The sequence below is a fragment of the Suricata suricatta genome, chromosome 9, assembly GCF_006229205.1.
Source record: "Suricata suricatta isolate VVHF042 chromosome 9, meerkat_22Aug2017_6uvM2_HiC, whole genome shotgun sequence".
NCBI lineage: Eukaryota > Metazoa > Chordata > Mammalia > Carnivora > Herpestidae > Suricata > Suricata suricatta.
The window spans coordinates 128,950,061-128,973,058 of NC_043708.1; the positions used below are offsets into that span (position 1 = coordinate 128,950,061).

The 22,998-nt window shown below is 41.7% G+C and overlaps 1 protein-coding gene across 7 annotated transcripts in view; it reads right to left on the reverse strand.

The window, feature by feature from the left end:
- CHD2 (chromodomain helicase DNA binding protein 2) overlaps positions 1-22,998 on the reverse strand; it is a 115,904-nt gene that overhangs the window by 19,892 nt on the left and 73,014 nt on the right. For 5 of the 7 annotated variants that reach the window (XM_029951007.1, XM_029951009.1, XM_029951005.1 and 2 more), the window contains 10 exons: positions 20,375-20,545; positions 19,289-19,464; positions 13,682-13,723; positions 12,263-12,402; positions 7,944-8,082; positions 7,597-7,747; positions 6,337-6,459; positions 4,997-5,125; positions 3,956-4,096; positions 2,118-2,252 (listed from right to left, as the gene is read on the reverse strand). In XM_029951007.1, coding sequence (XP_029806867.1) covers positions 2,118-2,252; positions 3,956-4,096; positions 4,997-5,125; positions 6,337-6,459; positions 7,597-7,747; positions 7,944-8,082; positions 12,263-12,402; positions 13,682-13,723; positions 19,289-19,464; positions 20,375-20,545 — 1,347 coding nt within the window. The remainder of the gene's footprint in view (positions 1-2,117; positions 2,253-3,955; positions 4,097-4,996; positions 5,126-6,336; positions 6,460-7,596; positions 7,748-7,943; positions 8,083-12,262; positions 12,403-13,681; positions 13,724-19,288; positions 19,465-20,374; positions 20,546-22,998) is intronic. The other 2 variants (XM_029951011.1, XM_029951006.1) reach the window with 2 other exon arrangements.

Consider the following 22,998-nt stretch of genomic DNA (forward strand, 5'->3'; position numbering starts at 1 on the left):
GTCAACCTTTCATCCTATGTCTTAACTGTGTCGACACAGGACAACTTATGTGACTCTCTTTGCCTTTTTTTTTTAACGTGTTTTTTTATCTTTTTTTAAAAATTTTGTTTGAAGTTTTATTCATTTTTGAGATTGAGAGAGACAGGGTGTGAGCAGGGGAGGGGCAGAGAGAGAGAGAGAGAGAGAGAGAGACACAGAATCTGAAGCAGATGTCAGCCCCTGAGCTGTCAGCACAGAACCCGACATGGGGCTCAAACTCATAAGCCGTGAGATCATGACCTGAGCCAAAGTCTGACGCTTAACTGACTGAGCCACCCAGGCGCCCCTATCTTAGTTTTGTAATAAGTGGAGATGATTACCTACCTCATAAGATTGTTGTGGAGAAAAAGACATAAATGCATACAAATAGTGTCTGGCTATTTATGTGACCCATTATGGTCTCTGTAGACAAACAAAAGTCCTAAAACTCTCAAACCAAGTACGAGAGTGACAACTGGACCTACAACCACCCTTACTCCTGGGGTGGTAAGAAAGGAGGGGTGTGGGTTTAGAGTGAGAAACAACAGGGGCTTCAATTTTACCCTGAGTCTTAGAAACTCCTATTTGACAAGGCTTCATGGTACCTGCATTAATCTCTCTCATATTCCTTTACATTTTTCTACAATCTTCTAAGGATTTCATAATCCTTAACACGATTAAAAGAGCCAATATGTAAAAGAAAACATTTGTTTCTGAAAACGAAAATGGTATACAGAAGACTAGTTGGGGTTTTCTTTCATAAATACTGGGCTAAGGACAAACCAGGACACAGATCTGACAGATGGCTGAACAGTGAATTTATTCCTTTAGACAGTTTACTCATTTACTGGTGTACCTGATGTACCTTCTACTTTAGAAATACTTTTTCAGATACACTTCGGGCACCTAAGTGCACTTGACATAAGAAACAGTGCTTGCCGTCAGAGAGCTCAGGGCAAACCAGTAACAGAGGGTTAAGAATAATGAGAGGAGGACGAGAAAAAATAGATACGTGTGTAAAGATTTTCGGGAACCCAAGACAGGAGTAAGGAGAAGACTACCTAACAGGATGAGGTCAGCACCCTATCCTCTGCTGCCAGGCAGCAGGGGGACTGCGAGGTTCTCTCTGAGACTGAGTTACTGCTCCGGCACACTGGGATTCGTGGCGGGTCGGGCAGAGGCGGTGAGGGGACACCCTGCAGCACACAGCCCAGTGAAGAACATTCAGCTCCGGTGAGGGGCTGGACACACTGGCCTGTTTCCAATCCCGCACGAGACCCGGGCCACGACTTAGCCCCCAGCACCACAGTACAGGGAGCATGGAAGATACACCATGCTCACCACTGCTCTAGCGCACTCAGCCAGGACCCCGGCCGCGTCTCGTGCCACACCGTCCCCTTGTTCTTACCATACGAGCCACAGTGGCCTTCTGTGCCCCCTCGCTGCACCACAGGCAGTCCTGCCACACGGCCTTTGGGCATGCTGCTACCTTGGCTGGACACGTTCTTCCCTCCCCTCATCTCCTGTGACCTTTTGCTCTTCCTTCAAAACCCAATTCGAACAGCACCTCCTCAAACATGCCTTCCCAACAGCCCCTGCCTGGGTCTAATCCCCTTCTCACAGGATCTTCAGAGAACTGGTGTCCCTTCCGCACGTCCCCATCAAAGCAGTACAAGCATGATCCGTGTGCCTATCTGACTATGTCCCCCATTCACATGTGAAGTCTGCAGCGACAAAGACAGCTCTCTTTGCAACACGGCAGGGAGCTCCAGGAGCTGGCACACAGAAGGTACTTAGGAAACATTAGCTCAATGAACACTTCGGTTTCTCAAATGCCTCTAAGGGCCCCTTGCAGCCTTTCTGACTGGGAGCACAAGATATGAAATTGATACCCCAAACTTCTTTCTCACGAGAAAGTGAGTAAGAAAAGCTCCTCCTGCCAGCCTGTTCGAGAGCAAAAGGTCTTTAGACAGTAGAAACAATGTGTTTCAAAGTCACAAACTAATGCTCGGGCCCACTGCGGCTGGTGGCTGACCTGAGAAAGAGCCCCAGCAAGGACCGTGGCCACACATACCAGCGCCCTCAATTCCAAGACTTACTATGCTGAATGTCTCCTGGTCCAGATCGTCGTCCTCATCCTCTCCAATGGGGACAGGCTCGCTTCCTGCTGTAATATGGACAGGACCCTGAGATCGCTTTGATTTACTCGAAGATTTGGCTTCACCACCTTTAGGCTTTTAAAAAAGAGTTACAAGGAATCATTGTCATTTGTGCGATCCTGCCTTTGAGCTGGACCCACGTCACATCACGCCAGTGGGTAAATGTGATGGGCTCAGCTTATAGAAAGGGTAAAATAAAGTCTTCAGAAACATCATATAATCAAATCTACACAATTAATAATGGCTTAATCATACATCATTTCCATTTCTGTCTCCAAATACACCCAATTATAACTTCAGCTCCAGAACAATGTGATTTTGGCTTCTATCCCCTCATCCATAAAATGCACAAAAACGTCATCAACAGGTTAAGATTTTAAATTGCCAGCGCTCTCGTAAAGTATTACATAGCAACTTTTATTAAGAGTTTATGAACATACACTTTGATCAAGAAATCTGTTTAACTTCAATACTGTAAATGGTTGAAATGCACATGAATCTACATGGATAAATCTCATTTATCCATGAAAGGGTGCAGGATGGAGATACATATGTATATACTGACTTCATGTAGAAACACTTAAAAACTTAAGACTATGCTTTGTTCATGATTCTTTAATACGTAGTAAAAGTATAGAAACACGGATAGGAAGGTTTCAGACCCTGAGAGAAGAAAACAGGGAGGTAGAGTAATGAAATCAAGGAGGAGTGGAGGGGCCTTCAACAGTGTTGGTAAGGTGTACACGAAACACAAGATACACCAGCCAAACAAAAGGCACTTGGAATAAACATGAAAAAATGTTGACAACAGCTATGTGGGGGTGGTGGATGGGCGGATGTTTGGTAAATTATTCCTCATGCTTTTTTTTTCCCCCAGAAATGTTTCACTTAAAAAAAACAAGTATCTTTCTGTGGGAGCACAAATGCAAAGTATCTGGCACAGGTTTTCCCAACATACAAAATTTCAAAGTGGTTTCAATATGGGAAGTTTAAATTGCTTCCAAGATATATGACCAAATAGAATCTTATCTATTCAAAGTGATTTTAACACTCATTCGCTTGGAATGCTGTTTCTGATGTACTGCTGAAGGGGGGAGAGAGGGCTGCCCAGAGTCTGACTGATCTTCATTTTGTTCTTACATGTGTAAGACAAGTTCCAAAGGGACTCATCAAGAAATCTACTACAGAGCTCACCGGATGGTGGAATTATTTTGTATGTTTTAATGATTAAGGATGAACTGCAAAATAATTTGATTGGAAGTCAGCATACAAGCAACACTGTACCAGAATCCTATAGTTCTGTGGTTTGGAATTAACTTCTTACAACTTCCTAAGTGAAGGTTATACAATAGCAGGGTTTTTCATCCATTTCTACTCTAAAAACTTCTCTTGACACGTTTGGTTCAAGTCCTAAACCCGTCAGATATTCAAGTTCATCTATGGATTATACTCTTCCGCCACAAATGTATGAAGATATTTCAACTCATTCCCTGTGACTGCAGATTCTCTCACCTGTCCTAGTTCATTCAAAACTTCCCCTCTGAAATATGAGAGATCAACCAAAGGCCTCCCACAAAAACAAAACAAAACAAAACCCCAAAACTGTGCATCCCCCTCTCTGTAAGAGGAGGTGCAGGCACCTCCCTGGCGGCTCCATCCTTCCTTCTTGAGTGTGCCTCTAAGGAGGTGATGGTTTCCGGACCCTCAAAGCCCATTCTAAGTCCCAGAAGACATTTCAGAGGCTGTGGGTATCTCGGTAAGTAGAAGGGCACTGATACCTTCTCCTTCTTATCTTTTGACTTCTTCCTTTCCTTGTCCCCTTCTTTGTCTTTCCTAGAACTCATTTGTTTCTCCTTGTTCTCCTTGTTCTCTTTCTTCTTCTGTTTCTTTTTCATTGGACTTTTTTCTAAGCCATCATCCTAGAAAACAAACAGGGCTATGAGCTTTAGCCACAAACTTTGTATCTACTCATCTACTTTCTAGAGGGACGAGCAACTATCCGCAATGGTTCATCACTACATCTACACTTGGATGCTTGTTTTCACGATTACTGCCTCAATGCACACACTCCCACAACCCTGTAAGATCCCTGGTAATAACCAGTTGGTCTTGGAGCTGCAGGTGCTCTTCACTCATGTCTAATTCTCACAGCAACCTTTCAACCACAGGCATTATATTCCCATTTCACAGATGGAAAAAAACTAAGGACCAGAGATGTTATATAGCTGTCTCCTAGTAACTGTCAAGATTGCTAGTTTTTAAATTCATGTATGCATGAAAAACCCATGCCACTTTCTGTACCCATTGCTGATCCTCTTGGAGCTAATCTCAAAGTACCAGCCAGCACACCCGAAGGGGAACGACATAAAATCCCATAGAGTTGTTACTCCCTGAAACAACACACCAAATGCTATCAATTTTTCACTTTGCTCAGGCCAGTGGTCACAAGCTGGCAGGCTCTGGCCCATGATGCACTGAACAGCAGAGCCACAGCCCCTCTGCATCAGGCACGAGGTTCCTGGTGAGCACAGCTCCCACCACCCCCTAACCTTTCTCACCACTAGGCTGGATGTCACCTGCCATTGATCACTGCACCTTGCACGGGTCCCTTCATTTACCTCCACTATGTAGGACTCTGCAATGGCTGACTTAAATGAACTGACTGATTCATCTCTCCCAGGTTAAGCAAAAACATATAGATTCTATTATCACTTTATTGACTCGGCATGTAAACCAAACACATTTTGAATGGTCTTATACTACTTGGCAAAACGAACATAGCCTAAAAGCGAACCATCAGCTGAAATCTAACCACATACCTTTACTTCTCCCTCTTCCGATGGATTGTCTGAGTGTCTAGGAGATGAAAACTCAATCCCATGCTCATCTTTCAGCCTGGGCTCTTTGTTCTCCTTCTTTACTCGAGGCTTCCGCTTCTTTAATTTGGCCTGGTAAGAGAGAAAATGATATTAAAACCACAAATTAAGTCCCTCAAACAGCATGACCAGGTAACACTAGGACTCTTTGGAGCAGGAGCAGCCATACAATTCAAAGGCAATTCAAAGCCTGAACCAATTCTACCTGGGAGCGGGGGGAGAACACTCACATAGGCCTTATATAGGTCCCTATACTATATAAAAGCACCTACATCCTTGAACTTATGGATTCCAGTGTTTGGAGTTCACATTAAAGATAGAATATGAAAGAAGGAAAATCACCTTTATGCACAAATGCCAATAAATTTAATATGAGACAATAGTAACATTTAAAAATCAAAAGTACACTCTATCTAAAAAACAATGAAAAGGTTAAAATATTTTTGATCTACTCCAACGTGGTACTGAAATCTACAACAAATATAAACATGACCTCATCTGTCCCTCCAGAACCTAACAAACAATTCACACTCAACATGCTCTCGGGAGAATGGCACTACTTATGACACTATTATATGGAAAATGACCAGGAATGACATGATACTTTTTAATAAAATCTGTTTATCATACAGGGAAATTAATGCAAATGGCAGAGCTCTCAGAGGGCTAAGAACAGGACCCATGAAGGCTGCTAGTACCAAATGTAACCTCTCTCCTCACTGTGTTTCTCATCCTTCTAGCCCTGAATTTGAAATGAAAAATTGGGAAAAATAAAAGGAGATAAAGTTTAGATGAGTTCACTGGCAACTTCGCCGGTATTCGGCACTGAGTGGGTGAGGCAGTCATCCCTGAAGGCCCGTTTCTGAATTAGCCGCGGATTCTAACTATCCATTAGACCTGTGGACCCATCATTCAAGCAGCCCAGATTTGGCTACACCAGGTAAACCTGGTGGTATTCATACAACAACCAGAACTACGTTCCAAAATTGAAGAAGCAGCATAAAGAAACAGCAAAAGCGTATGGAAGTGGGGCTGGGAGAGGTGAGGATTATTTTGAGGCAAAACTGGAGGATAGCGGGCATGTAAGAGAGGTGCCAAGATGCTTAGGCCAATTATTGAATGAACTTTCCTACTACTATCAACCGAAACATCATTACTGGACCCTCCAAAGCAACACGTGACTATGGAACATACTTCCTGGATCGGCATCCCCTCTCCTACCTAACTCTGCAGGGTTAGAGCCTCGGCCCCCTGAAGGATGCCCGGCCAGCGGCCCCACTCACCTCTTCCCCACCTGACACGGCCCCCTTCTTCTCCAGACTCTTCCTGAGCAGCTTCAGCAAGTAGTCCGCCCGGGTCTGCAGCTGTTTCCCCTGCGGCTTTTTATCCGTCTCCACGGGCAGGATCTTCAACAGGAAAGGAAGAGAAGCACCCGCCACCACCCACGTCTCGGTTAGTGGATCAGGATACACAGAAACAACAAAGGACTGAGCAGTCCTTTCCCTCCCCAACCACCCGAAATACAGAGAAAGCCTCAGATCCTATCTCATGTCCATGGCTCCCGGTCACTGAAAATCCCTCATGAGCCGTTCTCGTTTTACAAAATGGGATGGAGAAATCCAGCTCTCCCACTGGCTCCTACCTGTGCTGTTAACAGGGTAGAACAACTCAGGTAGGAGGGGCTTGTTGGCTTCATCTGCTAGAGCATCCCAGCCGTCGTGGATTTCCTCCTTCCAGGAGCAGGGAATCCCTGGAGCTAGGTTAAAGCTTCGTTTTAGATTGAAAATGCTTCTTAGAGCATTGCCGGAGAGCACTGAGCTATGCCAGGACGTGGTCCGTCCCTGCTACCACGGTGGGACCTCTCGGGCCAGACTGGATTTGGTCTCAGTGCTTATGGCAGGGTGCTGTCACCCTCTCAGGACATCACATGTGGGATGAGCATTGTTTGACGTGCCAGGAAAAGCCCTGCCAGGAGCACAACATGGAGCGCGTCCTACTCAAGTTTGAGCCGGTCAGCTTTCCCTGCTTACTGCTCTGAGCACGGCCTCACTGTCTGGCAGCCTGACTATCATGGGTAGGGTGGGAGGCTCGATTCTGTGGGAGACGTACAGCCAAGGTTTAATCCCATTACAAAAAATACCAAGGTGTGGCTCACTCTTTGTGCGCAGAACGCAAATATGATGGCTTCAAATACGGTTTCAAACAAGGGGCCAACAATTAAGGCCGAGGAATCCCTGCATTCTTAATAATTTTACCCCGGTATTTGTTGCAATGACATTTGATGTACAAGAATTAGAATTTTAAGATTTCTCCTGTGATTTCCCCAAAATTTCACCTGGTTGTTATCTTCATCTATGTACCAGTGCCCCAGTCCACTAAAGATGGTAATATTCCCCAAAACAAAGAAATCCCAGGAATTTACTACTGTACTAATTTCCAATTTGATCCCCAACCCCCCAGAAAACAGTCCAAAATAAGTTATCAACATAAAAATATCATCCAACAAATCGTCTGGAAATCTCCAGCATCACAGACTTACTTACTTTGTCAGTTAACTTTAGCTCCGGATCCGTTTTAATCAACTCCCAGTTTCCATAGCCATGCTCATAAATTCCTAGGAGTAGACGCGAATCATCCTCCACCCCCCACTCGACATCGAAATGTGCAGCTTTCACTCGACAGGTCAAACAGTACCTGGAGGGATTTCGAAAACAGGAGGACATGAGAGGCGGGCCGTTTCAAATTTAGAAACGAACACAAATGAAGATAGACAAAGCATCCTGATGCATTACACAAAAGACAGTGAAAACATGACTGTCAACACATGACTTAACCCCAAATCCCTTTCTTCCAACACAACCACTCATGAGGGTGCACAGGATCGACTCACTTTTTTTTTTCTTCAGGGTCCACAGGGATAGATTTATGTAGCATCTCAAACTCTTCTTCATGTTGTATAATGGATTTCACATTAACTTGAACCCCAGATATTTTGATTGTTGGGCCTCTCTTTTTCCCTGGTCCTTTCCCTAAAGAATACCAGTTTCACATGAGTTAAGTGAGAATTTGCTAGAGTTCCACAGAAAACACAGCAGCAAACCCTGAACTCTTATTCATTGGAAATAGATCTGTGGCTTACTGTTAGTTCAAAGATATAATCAGAAGTCAAAAGTTTCTCAATATTTATAAAGTAAGTAACTTCTAAACAATTCGGTGTTTTATGATTTAGGATTCTTTTTAATCCACTGGTATTTATAATTCTATTTTTAATTTTCCTGTTTGTTTTATCTTTGGTTCTAAAATTAAAAGTAGAAAATTTCGAAAGATTAATAGTAATCCTGAAGATTTTTGTTTTCTAACTATCCTATTAACAGAATTCAAGAAAACTTGATTTTTTTCTAAGTTTACTTATTTATTTTAAGAGAAGGAGAGAGAGTGTGTGAGCAGAAGAGAGGCAGAAAGACAAGGAGAGAGAGAATCCCAAACTCACAAACTGTGAGACCATGACCTCAGCCAAAATCAAGAGTTAGATGTTTAACTGAGTGAGCCACCCAGGAGCCACTAGAAAACTCGAGTGTTACAAAGATGATCCTCTCCACGAAAAAAGTAGATCAAGTTAATACCAACTGAAACGATGAACATAAGATGTCATGGAAAGATTTCTTTAGCCCTAGTGTCAGATTAAAATAATGGTAGAATTAAAGATGAAACCCAATCAACTGTAGCCAGAGTCCAGCACAAGATAAAGATGTTTGTTTATTAGGAAAGGAAAATTGGTTCAGAGCCTGAGAAAAGACTTTTTTTAACATTCAAGTTGATGAAATGATGCTATAATGACAAACTACTATTTAGATACTCTTTTGTAACCACTAGAAGTCACTTGCAGATGCTATTCCCAATACAGAAGTGAGCTGGAACAGAATGTGTGAAAGTGGAAAGGCACTAGAGAAAGTTCTAGAGAACAGAACTCAGGAATCTGGGATTTAATTCCCAAGTCTGCACATAGTACCCCTTCCTCCCTTTCCTTTCCTCACTCTCACTTCTAGTTATTAACCTGAGTATCAGTTTCCTGATTTGTAAAATAAAAGGATTACAACAGAAATATGGGCAAAAGATAAAGAGACAACTCACAGAGAAGGAAGTACAAATGATTCCTAAACATTTGAAAAATACTCAACCTAACTCATAAGAAAAATGCAAATTAAACATATATACATACCATTTCTGACCATCATGTTGAAAAATTGAAAATTTTGAAAACATTATGTTGGTGAAACCAATAGGAGACCAACACCCTCATCCAATGTTTGGTGGAAAAGCACGGTGAAAAATGGAATGTGTACAAAATTATCTACCACCACACTGTGAAGCAAATGATTATACAGCTGAATACCCCTTAAAATATGGTATATTCGTAATGGACTGTGCAAGTCTTAAAAAAATAAAAATCAGGCAGTGGGAAAAAGACGAATCATTTTTAATGGTATTGAGATATATAGTAACCAAACAGAAAAATAAATAAAACTGGATACACCAGGAAAAAGTCCAAGTGGGTCAGAGATATAAAAGTAAATGAAATCATATAAGAGGAGGAAAAAATTACAGTGAATTCCTTTTTTTGAGTAGAGGAAATGTTTTTAACTGACTCAAAAACTAAACACAATAAAGTAAAAAGAGTGATACATTTGATTAAAAAATTTAAGTTTTCTTAAAATGCCATAAGCAAAGTAAAAAGACAGATTACAAACTATAGGGGAAAACTAAGAACTTTCATCAGAAAAAGAGATCCCAAAAATTAAGACCAATAGCTCAAAAAGAAAACAAAGTAGAAATATCCATTGCTGGCAGCAGTATAAACGGTACTGGACAGCTGGCGGAGAATTTGGCAAATTCCAACCAAGTTATATTTCCCCAGGACCCAGCAGCCCCCCTTCCAGAAACCAATCCAAAAGACGCTGGTAGAGACACGAAACATCACGTCCATTAGACTACGAATTCACTGTGGCTTTCTTTAAAACAGCCAAAGACTGAACAACCCAAATATTCACTGCCCGGGAACGACCAAGTCTGAACTAACACTACTGCACAGTGCAGCACCGCGGCTGCGGACGGGACGGAAGGAGTGACCTCTGCGTGTGAAATACGTAGGAGCACAACACACGGCACACTGCCTTACATGCCGGAGGGGAAATACACACACACACTGAAATTCTCACAGAGAAACAGGGGAAAGATAAACCCCAAAGCATTATTAGAAACACTGAGAATCGGGGAAGAAGAAAGTAGGATTGGGGGCTGAGATGAAAGTAAGATTCTCCAAGCGAACCTTGTTCCAGAGTTTTGGAACTCTGGACCATGTAAATGTTTGAGAGTTGAGTCAAAATGAGAAAAGCAATCCCTAAAAGTTGAAAATAAATGGAACTTAAAGGAGTTGCACTATCTAGTTAGGGGGCGAGTTAACCACAGAGAGAAAAGAAGAACTTCAAATAATTTAAAAACACTGTATTTTGACTGCATGGAGCTAGTGGGATGCAGTCTAACAACAAGAAAGAAGAAAAAGAAAAGAAAAAAGAAAAGAAAAGAAAAGAAAAGAAAAGAGAAAAGAAGAAAATAAAAAAGAAAAGAAAAGAAAAAAGAAAGAAAAGAAAAGAAAAAAGAAAAGGAAAGGAAGGAAGGAAGGAAGGAAGGAAGAAAGAAAGAAAGAAAGAAAGAAATCAAACTTTACTTTGAGGAGTAAGACTGGTGTCGTTATTTAGAAATGTGTCCAATGTAGGGTAAGACAAGTACACGATTACGTTAGCTTTTTTAGGAACAAAATTTTCTGCTGAAGGAAAGAGTTATCGATAATCTTCCATCTGAATGAGAAATGTCATCCTGAACCCCAGTTCATGGCAGTTCTCAACCGGATCCAGAATGAGAACATGAATCAAACAAGAAGGATGTGGGAGGCAGGCGACTGCTAACAAGGAAATCTCGCTAAAATCTACTGGGTGATGGAAATAGCAAGGTACAGAATAGTGTGCTTGCTGCAGTTTTGTGTTATAAGGGGAAAAACTCATCTATTCATTTTTCACAATATGTATTTTCTTATTTCTAGAAAGATACAAGAAATACAGATACCAGTTTTTCCATTTTAAGCCATGTGAAAGTAAAATTTATTCACAACAATTACAGTGAAATAAGAAAACACTACAAACAAAATTTACTCTTGGGGGTATTCTGAGTGCTATAAAAACATGTACTGGAATCACTGTCCAAACCACTGTTAAGGTACTTTCACAAAGAAGGAAAAGATATCTAAAGAAACTTTTGACTCTAATGAAGATACTTAAAAAAATTTTTTAGTGTTTATTTTTGAGGGAGAGAAACAGAGAGAATGCGCATGTGAGCAAGGAGGGGAGGGGCAGAGACAGAGCCCTACGTGAGGCTTAAACTCAGGGACCATGAGATCATGACCTGAGCCCAAGTTGGATGCTTAACTGACTAAGCGACCCAGGCGCCCCATCTAATTGAAGATATTTTAAAATTCGACTACTTTCAATAATATCCTTAAAAAATCTGAAGCACAAATACCTCTTCATGGCTCTTAGCTAACGCTGCAAGCCAGACACCATGCTAATAAGCACTTTACAGGTATGGGATTACGCAGTAATCATCCAAACCTCTGAGGCTGACACCACTACTCACAAATGAGACTGTTGAGAGGGTGTAACTTGTCAAGCATAATTGTAACAAATTCTAGTGCCACAAAAATCTCACCGTAACAGTAACATTTACAATATTCATCTCATGTTTTACTTATTCCAATTCTCTAAATCCTTTAAGTCTGCCACACCACAACCCATATCTGCGTGTCCCAGATAATTCGAGGTGCTTGTAGTCAACAACGTCCTCGTTTGCAGCCGAAATACAGATGTGTCCACGCAGCTCTGCCCCCTTGGGCCTTGACAGCGTTAATACAAATCTACGGTTTCTGGAGCATCATCACAAGACACCACTCACACTGGTCATTACTCTCTGCCTTGTGCAAATCAGCTTCATTTGTGAGTCAAGCTCTGGGATCTCACAACACTGAGCTCACAGGAAGGCAGGTCAGAATACACACCTCAAAGGATTAGGGATGCATGGGATAGAGGTCAGCCCCTCGGCAGAATTCCCCTCCCACGCGCCAGGTCCGGGAGAACCACGGGTGTGGCCTCGCTGACTTACCCTCGCTGGCATTTTCCTTCAGCTGCTCTTCATACTCCTGCATTGCTGACACACAGCTGTTGTGAATCAGCTCGCCCAGGCGTTTCAGATCCGCTACGGACTTATCTACCAGCTCCGCATCGCGGGCTATGCACTCCAGCCTGAGGAAGGACAGACATGGGGACACATCAAGGCCCTGTGCCCACTGTCCCTGTGTCACATGAGATTCCGCCTGGTCTCCTATGTTTACTCCTGCAAAGACATCTTTCTCTCCTTTCCTTCACTGGTCGTGCCAAGGCTCCACCAAAAGCCCTCGAATAGTGACCCAGGGCTAATGTACTCATTTTCCATCATTACACCTGTGCCTCGGAGTAGTCTACAAAACACAGTAATTTCAAAAAACCACATGAAGTCGGCTTCCTTTATGAACTAGATGAGCTGTTTGACGATGGCATCCAGTCAAGTGCTAAAAACTGCACTCCTGTGCTGCTCTGTGCTCAGCCCTTTCTCCAGCCCTGCTCCCATTCGTTACAATATTCCTAGAAGCAAAGTAGTCACTGCTGCATGTGTCTCACTGATCTCACGTGAAGCACCGAGTACGTGAACATCTAAAATTCAGTCTGACAAAAGGAGCCAGATGCACATTTTTAGACCCCGCTGGTTTTTATGGTAATGGGCCTAAAGACCAGCATTCTGCCCCGGAGGGTCGGCAACAATCCTGCAAAGGTGCCCCTGACTTTCTAGGTTTCACTGTTGCTACTGCTACACATCACTGCTTGCTCTCCAAATGGACAGGACAAAACAAAACACACAGGCTTGTAATGTTCTTCCATTCCAGAAGTTTATCAGGAATAAGAGAAAGGAATCTGGGATTCCCTTCAGAGCAGTACTATTATTTATAGGATATATTGCCAATTCTGGACAAAGTACTAAACTAGGCTGAAATAGTTTTTTGTTGAAATCCAACTTCTGAGTTCATTTTCAGAATGCTTGTAAAATAGTAAAATAGTAATGACAGCCAACCCTTTAGTAAGTTACAACTGGCAAGGTATTAATCCTCATGACACCCTAATTAAGAAGTAGAAGACTACAAAATCACCAATTTACATTACTAAATAAGAACTAGGATGCCAAGAGTTACAAGTATTCTTTCAAATGGAATTTGTGAACATTTCTTCTGGAAATTATTTCTTTGTATTACAGTTTTGAATATACTTGCTTCATCTTCCACTCCAGCAAAATCTCTATAGATACATGGTCATCTTTGTCATCCCTCCCCCAAAGGCCGTGTATAAACAATCACACAGTATACAAATATGTGTAAAAGAATGTTTCCAGGAAAATAAATGTTCTTAGCACATTAAACCGATAGTACCACCCCACCCCCCAAAACCCTGCTACATAAGAACAATGAAAAACAGGTTTGGATAAGGAGCTTACCGTTCAAGAGGGAGACCAAACTTCTTATATGCCTTGATGAACCTGAGAAGAGGATCAACAAAACACATTACAAAGAGACTTTTAGCTCTACTGATGCAAACACAACACATCCTGTGATGAAGTACGCCACACACACTGTCAAAATGGACTGAGCCCAATCCTGGCAAGTCCCACTAAGAGTGCTGAATGACTCGGAAACTTGTCAACTGAAAATAAATAATGAGTGCTAAAGATGTCATCAAAGTAAAGATCAATTTTATTCTCAGTGACAGAGCAAGAAACTGAAGGGACATAACAGAGAACAGTGACCTAACTCTTAACAAAATCCTGTTTAGAAGGTACAAGACTGTGGAGTTCAATATGGAATAAATGATTCAACCACCACAACTCTAGTGATAAGATCCCAATATGATTAACCTCTACCCAGTCCAATACTGTTACTATTGACTCCACATGGTAATATTTTTTATTATTTTCTGGTCAATAGCACAACTGTAAGATTTTTTTTTTAATGCCTTTTTTTTTGAGAGACCGCGCAATCCAGGGAGGGTCAGAGAGAGAGGGAGACACAGAATCCGAAGCAGGCTCCAAACTCTGGGCTAGCTGTCAGCACACAGCCCAACGCGGGGCTCAAACCCACGAACCATGAGATCATGACCTGAGCTGAAGCCAGATGCCTAGCTGACTGAGCCACCCAGGCGCCCCAACTATAAGATTTTTAAGACTGCCTAAAATACTTCCGGGGACAAGGCAAAGTAAAATAAACATAGGATTTAAAAGTTCTTAGGCAAAACTATTTTGGAAACTCGACTGACTCTTCCTGCCCAACCTTGTCTGCAAACAAAAATCCACTGACCCTTCCACAAATCTCTACCCTTAGCTGTATTCTAGGCTGGCTCGTGTCATCCGCTTCTCTCCTGACAGAAAAGCAGGATCTCATGCTACATCATAGTCCTCACGGTGATCTGCCCCATCACTAAAATCATCTGGTTAGGTAACAATGTAAAGTGAGATACAACCGCGAGGGTGTGGGGGCAATAAACAGGGATGGGAAACACAGTGACCAAACAGGCACGGGAACGAGAAAGACTACTACAGGAACGGCATGGGGACAAGGATTAGGAAGGTATTCCATGGGACAATGAACATGAAGATTATCCCTCAACTCCACATTTCTCCTTAACTTCTACTGTAATATTTTACATACGAAATAATATGATGTTTGAGAATTACTTCAAAATAATACCAGGAGGGAGAAGCATTTCTGGAATGGCACAGTAAGATCCTCTGAAAATCTGCTCCTCCATAAAAGCAACAAGAACACTGGCAAAATATTGTCAAGACCAACTCTATTAGAACTCTGGAAATTAACCAAAGCTTGCCTGCAGCCAGCTACGTACACAACATTTACTCAAGAAAATGGCGCTATCTCAGAAGAACTGAAAGCTCTCCGCCATTTTGACTTGCTCTATTCCCATGTTCCTCTCTCCAAGCTCCGCAACAGCCTTGAAAACCAATACGTTTGCAACTACAACCGCTGACCAAAGCAGCAGCATGGCAGCCCCTGGAGCAGACAGAACAGGGAGGGAGATACCCTAAAGCGCTCTTCCACGAGAACAGACAGCACCCGGAGGAGCTCCGTGCTCAGGCTTGCTTGATTTGCCCTGACTCTCTGTGAGGAGCACTGTCCACAGCTCGTTGGCGAAAACAACTGGAGGCAAAGGTTTAAGACCACAGCTGCTTGGGGCAACATTCCCAGTTTGGGATATCAACAGGATGACCAAAAGGAAAATCTGATGGGAAAGTCCACAGGGTGCTTTCAAACGCTGACATATGCCTGAGAATCTATAATATCACACGTGTGCAGGGCTAGTGCATGCAAGAACTGAGAAGTTGTTAATCTCTCCCCTCCAGCTGGCCCGTGGCTCTGTACATGCAAGAACTGAAACAGGCATAATTGTACACCAGCCACCAGAGCACTGAAAGCAGGCCCCCGGTCTACACACAGCTCTTCCATGAAGGCTGGTACCCTTACTGGCTCAAGGCATTTGAGAAAATCTCTGTCCAATCATTAGCTAATGGCTAAGCTAAATAAGCAAAGACTTCAACATTTGAACATGATAAAGAATACGGACTTCATAGAACTAGACCAGGAAACTAAACGAACAAAAAGTAAACAGCAAACACAACCAACTCTGGCTGTCAAGGGAAATCTGATTTCCAGACTTGCCACATCATACTACTTACAATGTCCAGTTGTTATTAAAAAAAATTATGGAAAACACAAAGAAACAAAAAAGTAGGGCCCATATGCCAAAGGAAAAAAAAAAGCAGTCAATGAAAATGGTCCCTGAGGAAGTCCAGAAGTAGGAAAAGTTGGACTTTTGAAACAAAAGAAATTAAGCCATTTCAAAATAAAAATAGAGAATCTATTGCTACCAGACTTGCCTTAAAAGAAACACTAAAGAGTCCTCAGGCAAAAATGAAAGAACCCCAAACAGTAACACAAATCCACACAAAGATGTTAAGAGCCTCACGAAGAGCAACTGAGTAAATAAACATAAAAACAGCATAAATGTATTCCTAATTGTAACACTTTTCTTCTTCCATCTGATTTTATTCATTTATTCATTCATTCTTAAGTTTTATTTATTTTGAGAGAGAGGGGGGTGCCTGGGTGGCTCACTCAGTTAAGCGTCCGACTTCAGCTCACATCAAAATCTCACAATCTGTGGGTTCAAGCCCCGTGTTGAGCTCTGTGCTGACAGCTCAGATCCTGGAGCCTGCTTCTGATTCTGCTTCTCCCTCCCTCTTTGCCCTTCCCCAACTCACTCTCTGTCTCTCTCTCTCTCTCTCAAAATAAAGACATAAAAAAAATTTCTTTCTTGAGAGAGAGCAAGCATGAGTGGGAGATGGTCAGAGAGAGAGGGAGAGAATCTCAAGCAGGTGCAAAACCTGACATAATCTCATGATATTAGTATTATCTCATGTTTCATGAGATTATGACCTGAGCTGAAATCAAGAATGGGACGCTTATCCAGGGCGCCTGGGTGGTTTAGTCGGTTAAGTGTCCGACTTCGGGTCAGGTCATGATCTTGTACTCTGTGGGTTCGGGCCTCGCATCGGGCTCTGCACTGACAGTTTAGAGCCTGGACCCTGCTTCAGATTCTCTGTCTCCCTCTCTCGCTGCCCCTCCCTGGTTCTCACTGACTCTCTCTCAAAAATAAACAAGCATTAAAAATTAAAATTAAAATAAAAAAAAGGATCGGAGGCTTATCCAACTGAGTCACCCAGGTGCACACCCACCCCAGCTGATCTTTAAAACAACCACAAAAAGCAATTATTATGAAACTGTGTTAATGGGTTTATAACATGTAAAATTGTAACTTGTTTGACAATAACAGCACAGAAGAGGGTTGAAGAATGAAGCTATATTGGAGTAAAACTTTAAGACAGCATTGGAATTAAGTTGATGATAATCCAAACAAAACTGTTTCAAGTTATGGTACTAACTATAATCTCTAAGACAACCATTAAGAAAATAACTCTGAAAATACAGTAAAAGAAACTATATGAGAAAATTATAAGAACCACAAAGAAGCAAGGGAATTAAAATGATATACTAAAAACACCTACATAAGCGTTGGTAGTCCTAGGAATAAAGAAACAAAAAAGTCGTAAGACAAATAGCAAAATGCAGATATAAATTCTATCTTCTCAGTAATAACATGAAATGCAAATAGGACTAAAGACTCCAACCAAAAGGAAGAGATTGAAAGAATAGATTTCTTTAATGTTTTTTATTTATTTTTGAGAGACAGAAAAAGACAGCATGAGCAGGGAAGGGTCAGAGAGAGAGAGATACAGAATCTGAAGACAGGTTCCAGGCTTTGAGCTAGCTGTCGGCATAGAGTCCAACATGGGGCTCGAACCCACAGATTGTGAGATCATGCCCTGAGCCGAAGTTAGACACCTAACCGACTAAGCCACCCATGCGCCCCTAAAGAATAGATTTTTAAAGAAATGATAGAACTATATACTGTCTAAAAGAGACACAAACTGGATTCGAAGACAGCATACCAAAGGTAAAATAGAAAACAGATAATCCACAATATCCAAAAGAAGCTGAAGTGGCAACACTAGTATCAGATTTTTAAGTTTATTTATGAGAGGAGAGAGAGAGAGAGAGAGAGCATGCCCACAGGCAAGTGGGGGAGGGGCAGAGAGAGAGGGAGAGAGGGAATCCTAAGCAAGCTCCATGCAGTCAGCACAGAGGACATAGGGCTCAAACTCACAAAACCTCAAGATCATGAGCTGAGCTGAAACCAGAGCCAGACACTTAACCAACTGAGCCAGCCGGTCGCCCCTAGTATCAGGTTTTTTAAAATGAACTTAAAAATAAAATTATTACAAGAGACCAAAAAAAAAAGAAAAGAAAAAAAAAAGAAAAAACATCTTAAGATAAAAGGGCTAATTCTTGCAGATCAGTAAGGAAATGGAAGACTTACACCATGGAAACAAACAGGCATAACAAAAATCTGTAGAACACTGTGTCCAACTACAGCAGAATACATTCGTTTGTAAAAAAAATTTATTTACTATTTTTGAAAGAGAGCGCATGAGCAGGGGAGGGGCAGAGAAAGGGGAAGACAGAGGATCTGAAGCAGACTCTGAGCTGATGGCAAAGAGCCCGCTGCAGAGCTCCAACTCACAAGCCATGAGATCATGACCTGAGCCGAAGTTGGATGCTTTACCAACTGAGCCACCCAGGCTCCCGCCTCTGCATTCTTTTCAATATAATACTGAGGCTAGAAGGCAAGAGGATGTAAGGTAGACATATAAGACTGCCTACAAATTCAAAACGGCTATGAAAGTATAAGAAATGTCATTGTTAGTATAAGAAAACATATACTCTATATTCTATCAACGTCTGCATGTATTTACACTGCTCCATAATAAACAAAGAAAGAAAGGATAGTTCTAACATCTGGGGGAAAATAAAGACCTCACAGTTTAAATTATATCAACTTGGAAAGATTAATTGATATGATTATCTTCATACTATTTTCTTCAGCCTAAAATAAAAAATATTATGCAAAATGGGAAAAACTGCTCAGAAGCATTTTTGGAGGGCAGATATATATGAATTACATTACTAACAAATGCGCAGTTAAGGATGGGCATAGACATCTAAAATCGATTACAAGTGAGAAAAGGATGCAGAAAACAGTATGTTGGGTTGCAGAAACCAAGAGTCAGACGCTTAACCAACTGAGCCACCCAGGCGCCCCTGTATTCCTATTCTTAAATAAAAACAAAAAATGAAAGGCTCAGCCCAAGTTTACCTACAATTATCTACTTTCTCTTGGTCGGACTTCCTTTGTGAAAATGCTCAGAGTAACCAGAGAACAGGAGGAAAATGAAAAGAGCTGAGCAACCAACAAGAGAGCGCTCAAGCAAGGAAAACTCTGGAGAGGGAAGAGCCACCTGGAGACTCAGGGAAGGATTCTGTCTCCTGCCTTCCTTGTAGGCGCCCACCTCTGCCCGCCCTGTCTTAAATGCCAGGAATCCCAGCAGCCCACGGCTCACAGCACACCCTTCACCAACCTTCGGATCTCTGCGTCGGTAAATCCCTCGACGAGGTCCTTCCGCACGCTTCGGGGGCGCCCCCTGCGCTTTGGCTTCTTGTCATCATCAGAGTCATCGGTCTCGCTCTCGGAGGCAGAGGATCTCTGGGCCTGCCTCTTAGACTCAGTGTCAGAGTCACTGTCATTTGTCTGAGCCTGAAAAAGGCAAAGTCACATTGTAGCAAGTGCCAGGCCAAAAGGTCAAAGGACCAAAGCCAGCCCATCTTAATTCTTTAGCGCCCGGAACTTTTCATCCTATCCAACATACCAATTTTCCTTTAAGAAAATAAGGAGGCAGATGTCATGTCATGAAGAAGACCTGTGTGGGATAGTCACATTTCCAGAGATATACTGCAACCTAATGACAGTGAGCTGGAATAAAATTATCTGAACCGTAAGTTCATGTTTACTTCCTCTTATTTGGGTTTTCATGAAGATTTAAATGAGTCAATAGGCACAATAACCCGACCATGCCTGGAACACAATTAGTGCTCAACTATTATTACTAATACTGATTTGCTATGATCTTGGGCAAATCTGCTATGTCCAACAAACTGGCTAATAAAATTTATTCTACCTACATCAATGTTGTTGTGACAATTAAATTAGATGGAGCTTCTAATGGTGCTTTATAAGCGGTGAAGCAGGTGTTTGTTCTCTGTTTACACTTACATAATCTATTACGAAGTATTTATACCAAGTGCCATGAACAAACACTTAAGGGCAAAAAGACGTTGGCTCTAAAAGTCAAAGGCACAGTCAACTGGATTCAAGTTGTTAGGATTACTGGTTCTAATCTCAACAGGAAAATGCAAATTTCTGCTAAACTCCAAGCCCATCCATCCTCCTCACAAAGAACCGGTTTGTAAAGATCAAATGTCAACCTGGTGCACTCATGAGCAGTGCAGAGAGCTCGTCCTCTGGGAAGCTTGCTACAAGAGATGCCTCCGCTGTCAAGGCAACAAGGCCAAGCCTCTTCCTTGAATAATCAGTGCTTCATAGCACTTTAATAATTAGTACTTTGCAGAGTAAAAAGTAATTTCCTAACTTGATCTCACTTGATCACCTTTTTAGTGGAACTCCGAATTCGAGGCAGCATATAAATTTCTTCTAGCTCCTTCTGACGCTCTTCCTCCTCTACTTTTTTCCTCTGTTCCTCTGGAATGATCTCATCCCAGTCCTTGTGAGGCCGCTCTTCTAGCTCTTCTTCATCTTCCATTGTTGCAAAGTTGGCAACCTTAAAACAAATGGACAACTATCTGACATTTCCCTATTTCCCAAATACCATCTGCTAAACCACCAACTCACCCAGCATTTTAAATCTGTAATATCAGAACTCCTGTGCTATTATATAATCAGATAATCAATTTTATCTGCTAACCCCTCCCTTATCCTCCCGAATCATCTTGCCAAACCCTCAGTTCATAAGACATATTACTAATGTAATATATTATAATTATTACAATAATAATATATTACAGATATAAAGATATAAATTGTCTTGGAAGTTTTATGCAAAGATCTGTTGTTAAGTCATACACATTTTCTAATAAGTTTGATAGTAATTCAAAAATTTAGAGTTACTTAGAGTGCTGAATACTTAATACCAATCCATTATGAACTTACAGTTCTGAATTATAAATTGCTATTAAATAGTGCTTATTGGAATCATGCATAACTCAAAGCAGTAGCAATTAACACCCAACTAGCTGCCTTATTCATTTTTATCAGAAGTACAGAAACTAAAGGTATATAATGATTTCATACACTCACAAGTACCTTTTCCTCTCAGAAATGAAAATGAGAACACAAAACACAAAAAATTCAAACAAATCTGGAAGAAGGCTCCATTTACAATGTATCAAATATTTACCATCTGGCACCATTTGTACATATGTGTGTGTACATGTGTAAACATGTATGTATATATGTATACCAGAACAAAAACCATCTATCTAAGTGTATACATTTCAAAGACTCAGACACATTGACCGGCTCTGGCCAGCCTTGGAGCAGTGGTGGGCAAGCCCTGGACGCGGGCTGCACATCCCTTTTACTCCTTCCCGTCTAGTCTTTAAGGCTCTAATCAAGTACAAAAGAGCTTTTGGAGGTTCCATTTCTCAAAGTCACTGGGAACTGACAGCGAAGTCAGAAGTTTATGCCTTTTGGAGACAATTAATTCTACCTTCCACCACAAGATACTGTGATCTTCACAATAAGGTTTTTAAAATTCCAAGACAAAATCAAGAGGTGTAATTTCTTAGGTGGAAAATTTAACACTTTTGTTTTATAAAATCACTTGACCAATCTCTTAAATTATGTGCTGTCTGTAATTACTTTAAATATGACTTTAAAACAGCCAGATAAAAATAACATGAGTGATATGAATACATATGTCAGGGTCCATGCAGTTGGAAAGTGAACTTTTCTGAGGACGAGAAGTGGTGAAAGGCCACATGCTACAGGCCAGCCCCGCTGCCTCAGATGTGATCACAACTTAATAGGTGTGGCCTGAGGAAATCTACTTAGCTTCTGTGCCTCAGATGCCTAATCTATAAAACAAAGAAAATAATACCTGGTTCATCCTAGGGCTGTAAAAGGGCTTGAAGTATACAAAGATCAGTTACTATTACTTAAGAAAATAGTAATTGTAAGTTATCTCAAAAAAAGGTTACTATGTTTCCAACATGTTAAATTCAGATAAAAAAGGATTTGTGGGAAAAACAGAGTCAATTCAGTTGAAGTACTCCAGAAATGAAAAAGCCCGTAGGGGAAACAGACTCTTACTGTTAATCAAATCACTGGACCAAGTACTGAAATGGAACAGCCAAAACAGCATTAGAAAGGCAAGAGTCACCAGGAATGTGCTGACCACTTCTGATTAACCTGTTAATATACAGAAGTTGTTATACCTAAGTAATCACATAATAATTTGGCCAAAACATTACAATGAAGATTACTTCTCTTTAAAAGGGAGCAGTAATCATAGAGGTGGAATCCAGTGCCAACAGACAATTCACCTTGAACTTCAAACACACTTACTCTGATCCTAGAGATTTTTGGTTTATTCAGCTCCTTCTGTGTTCTTCCTCTGAGACAGGCTCTACCTGTGGCCAACCCTGGGACCACATCACACAACAGGGCCCCCTTCCGAACACTGCACCCATCTCTCTCACAATCCTAAAGGTTGTACTGCACTCAACATCGCTGGAATCTTCAGGTCTCCCCTGCTTCTCTAACCTTTATGGAAACAGCCCATAGTCAATCCTTTCAACCGTGTTCTCACTTGAATTTGGGAACCCTTTGCCGCAAGGATGACCCTCAGTGTTCCAAGCCAATCTCCCACCTTGAGATCACCAAAGAACCAATCCTTCTGACCTCAAGTACTGCTGGAGGAAGTCATATGGCCCCACTGACTGGCTCCAATGCGAAGTCCTACCTTCTAAATTCAGCTCATTCCCTTCAGTTCCTCCCGTAACTCTTGGCTCCATCCATGGCTGTCCCAAATCATTTCTACTTCCTTTACTTACTGGTAATAACAGTCACCAAGGAAGGAATCCCACATCCTCTCTCCTCTCCTATTCCCTGAAGCACACTTTCCTTTTTCTTTTGAAGGCCAACTCCACCACTGGTGTTTTTCATTATATCCCTTCCACTCTAAGGCAATGTGCTATCGAATTTTCCTTCTTT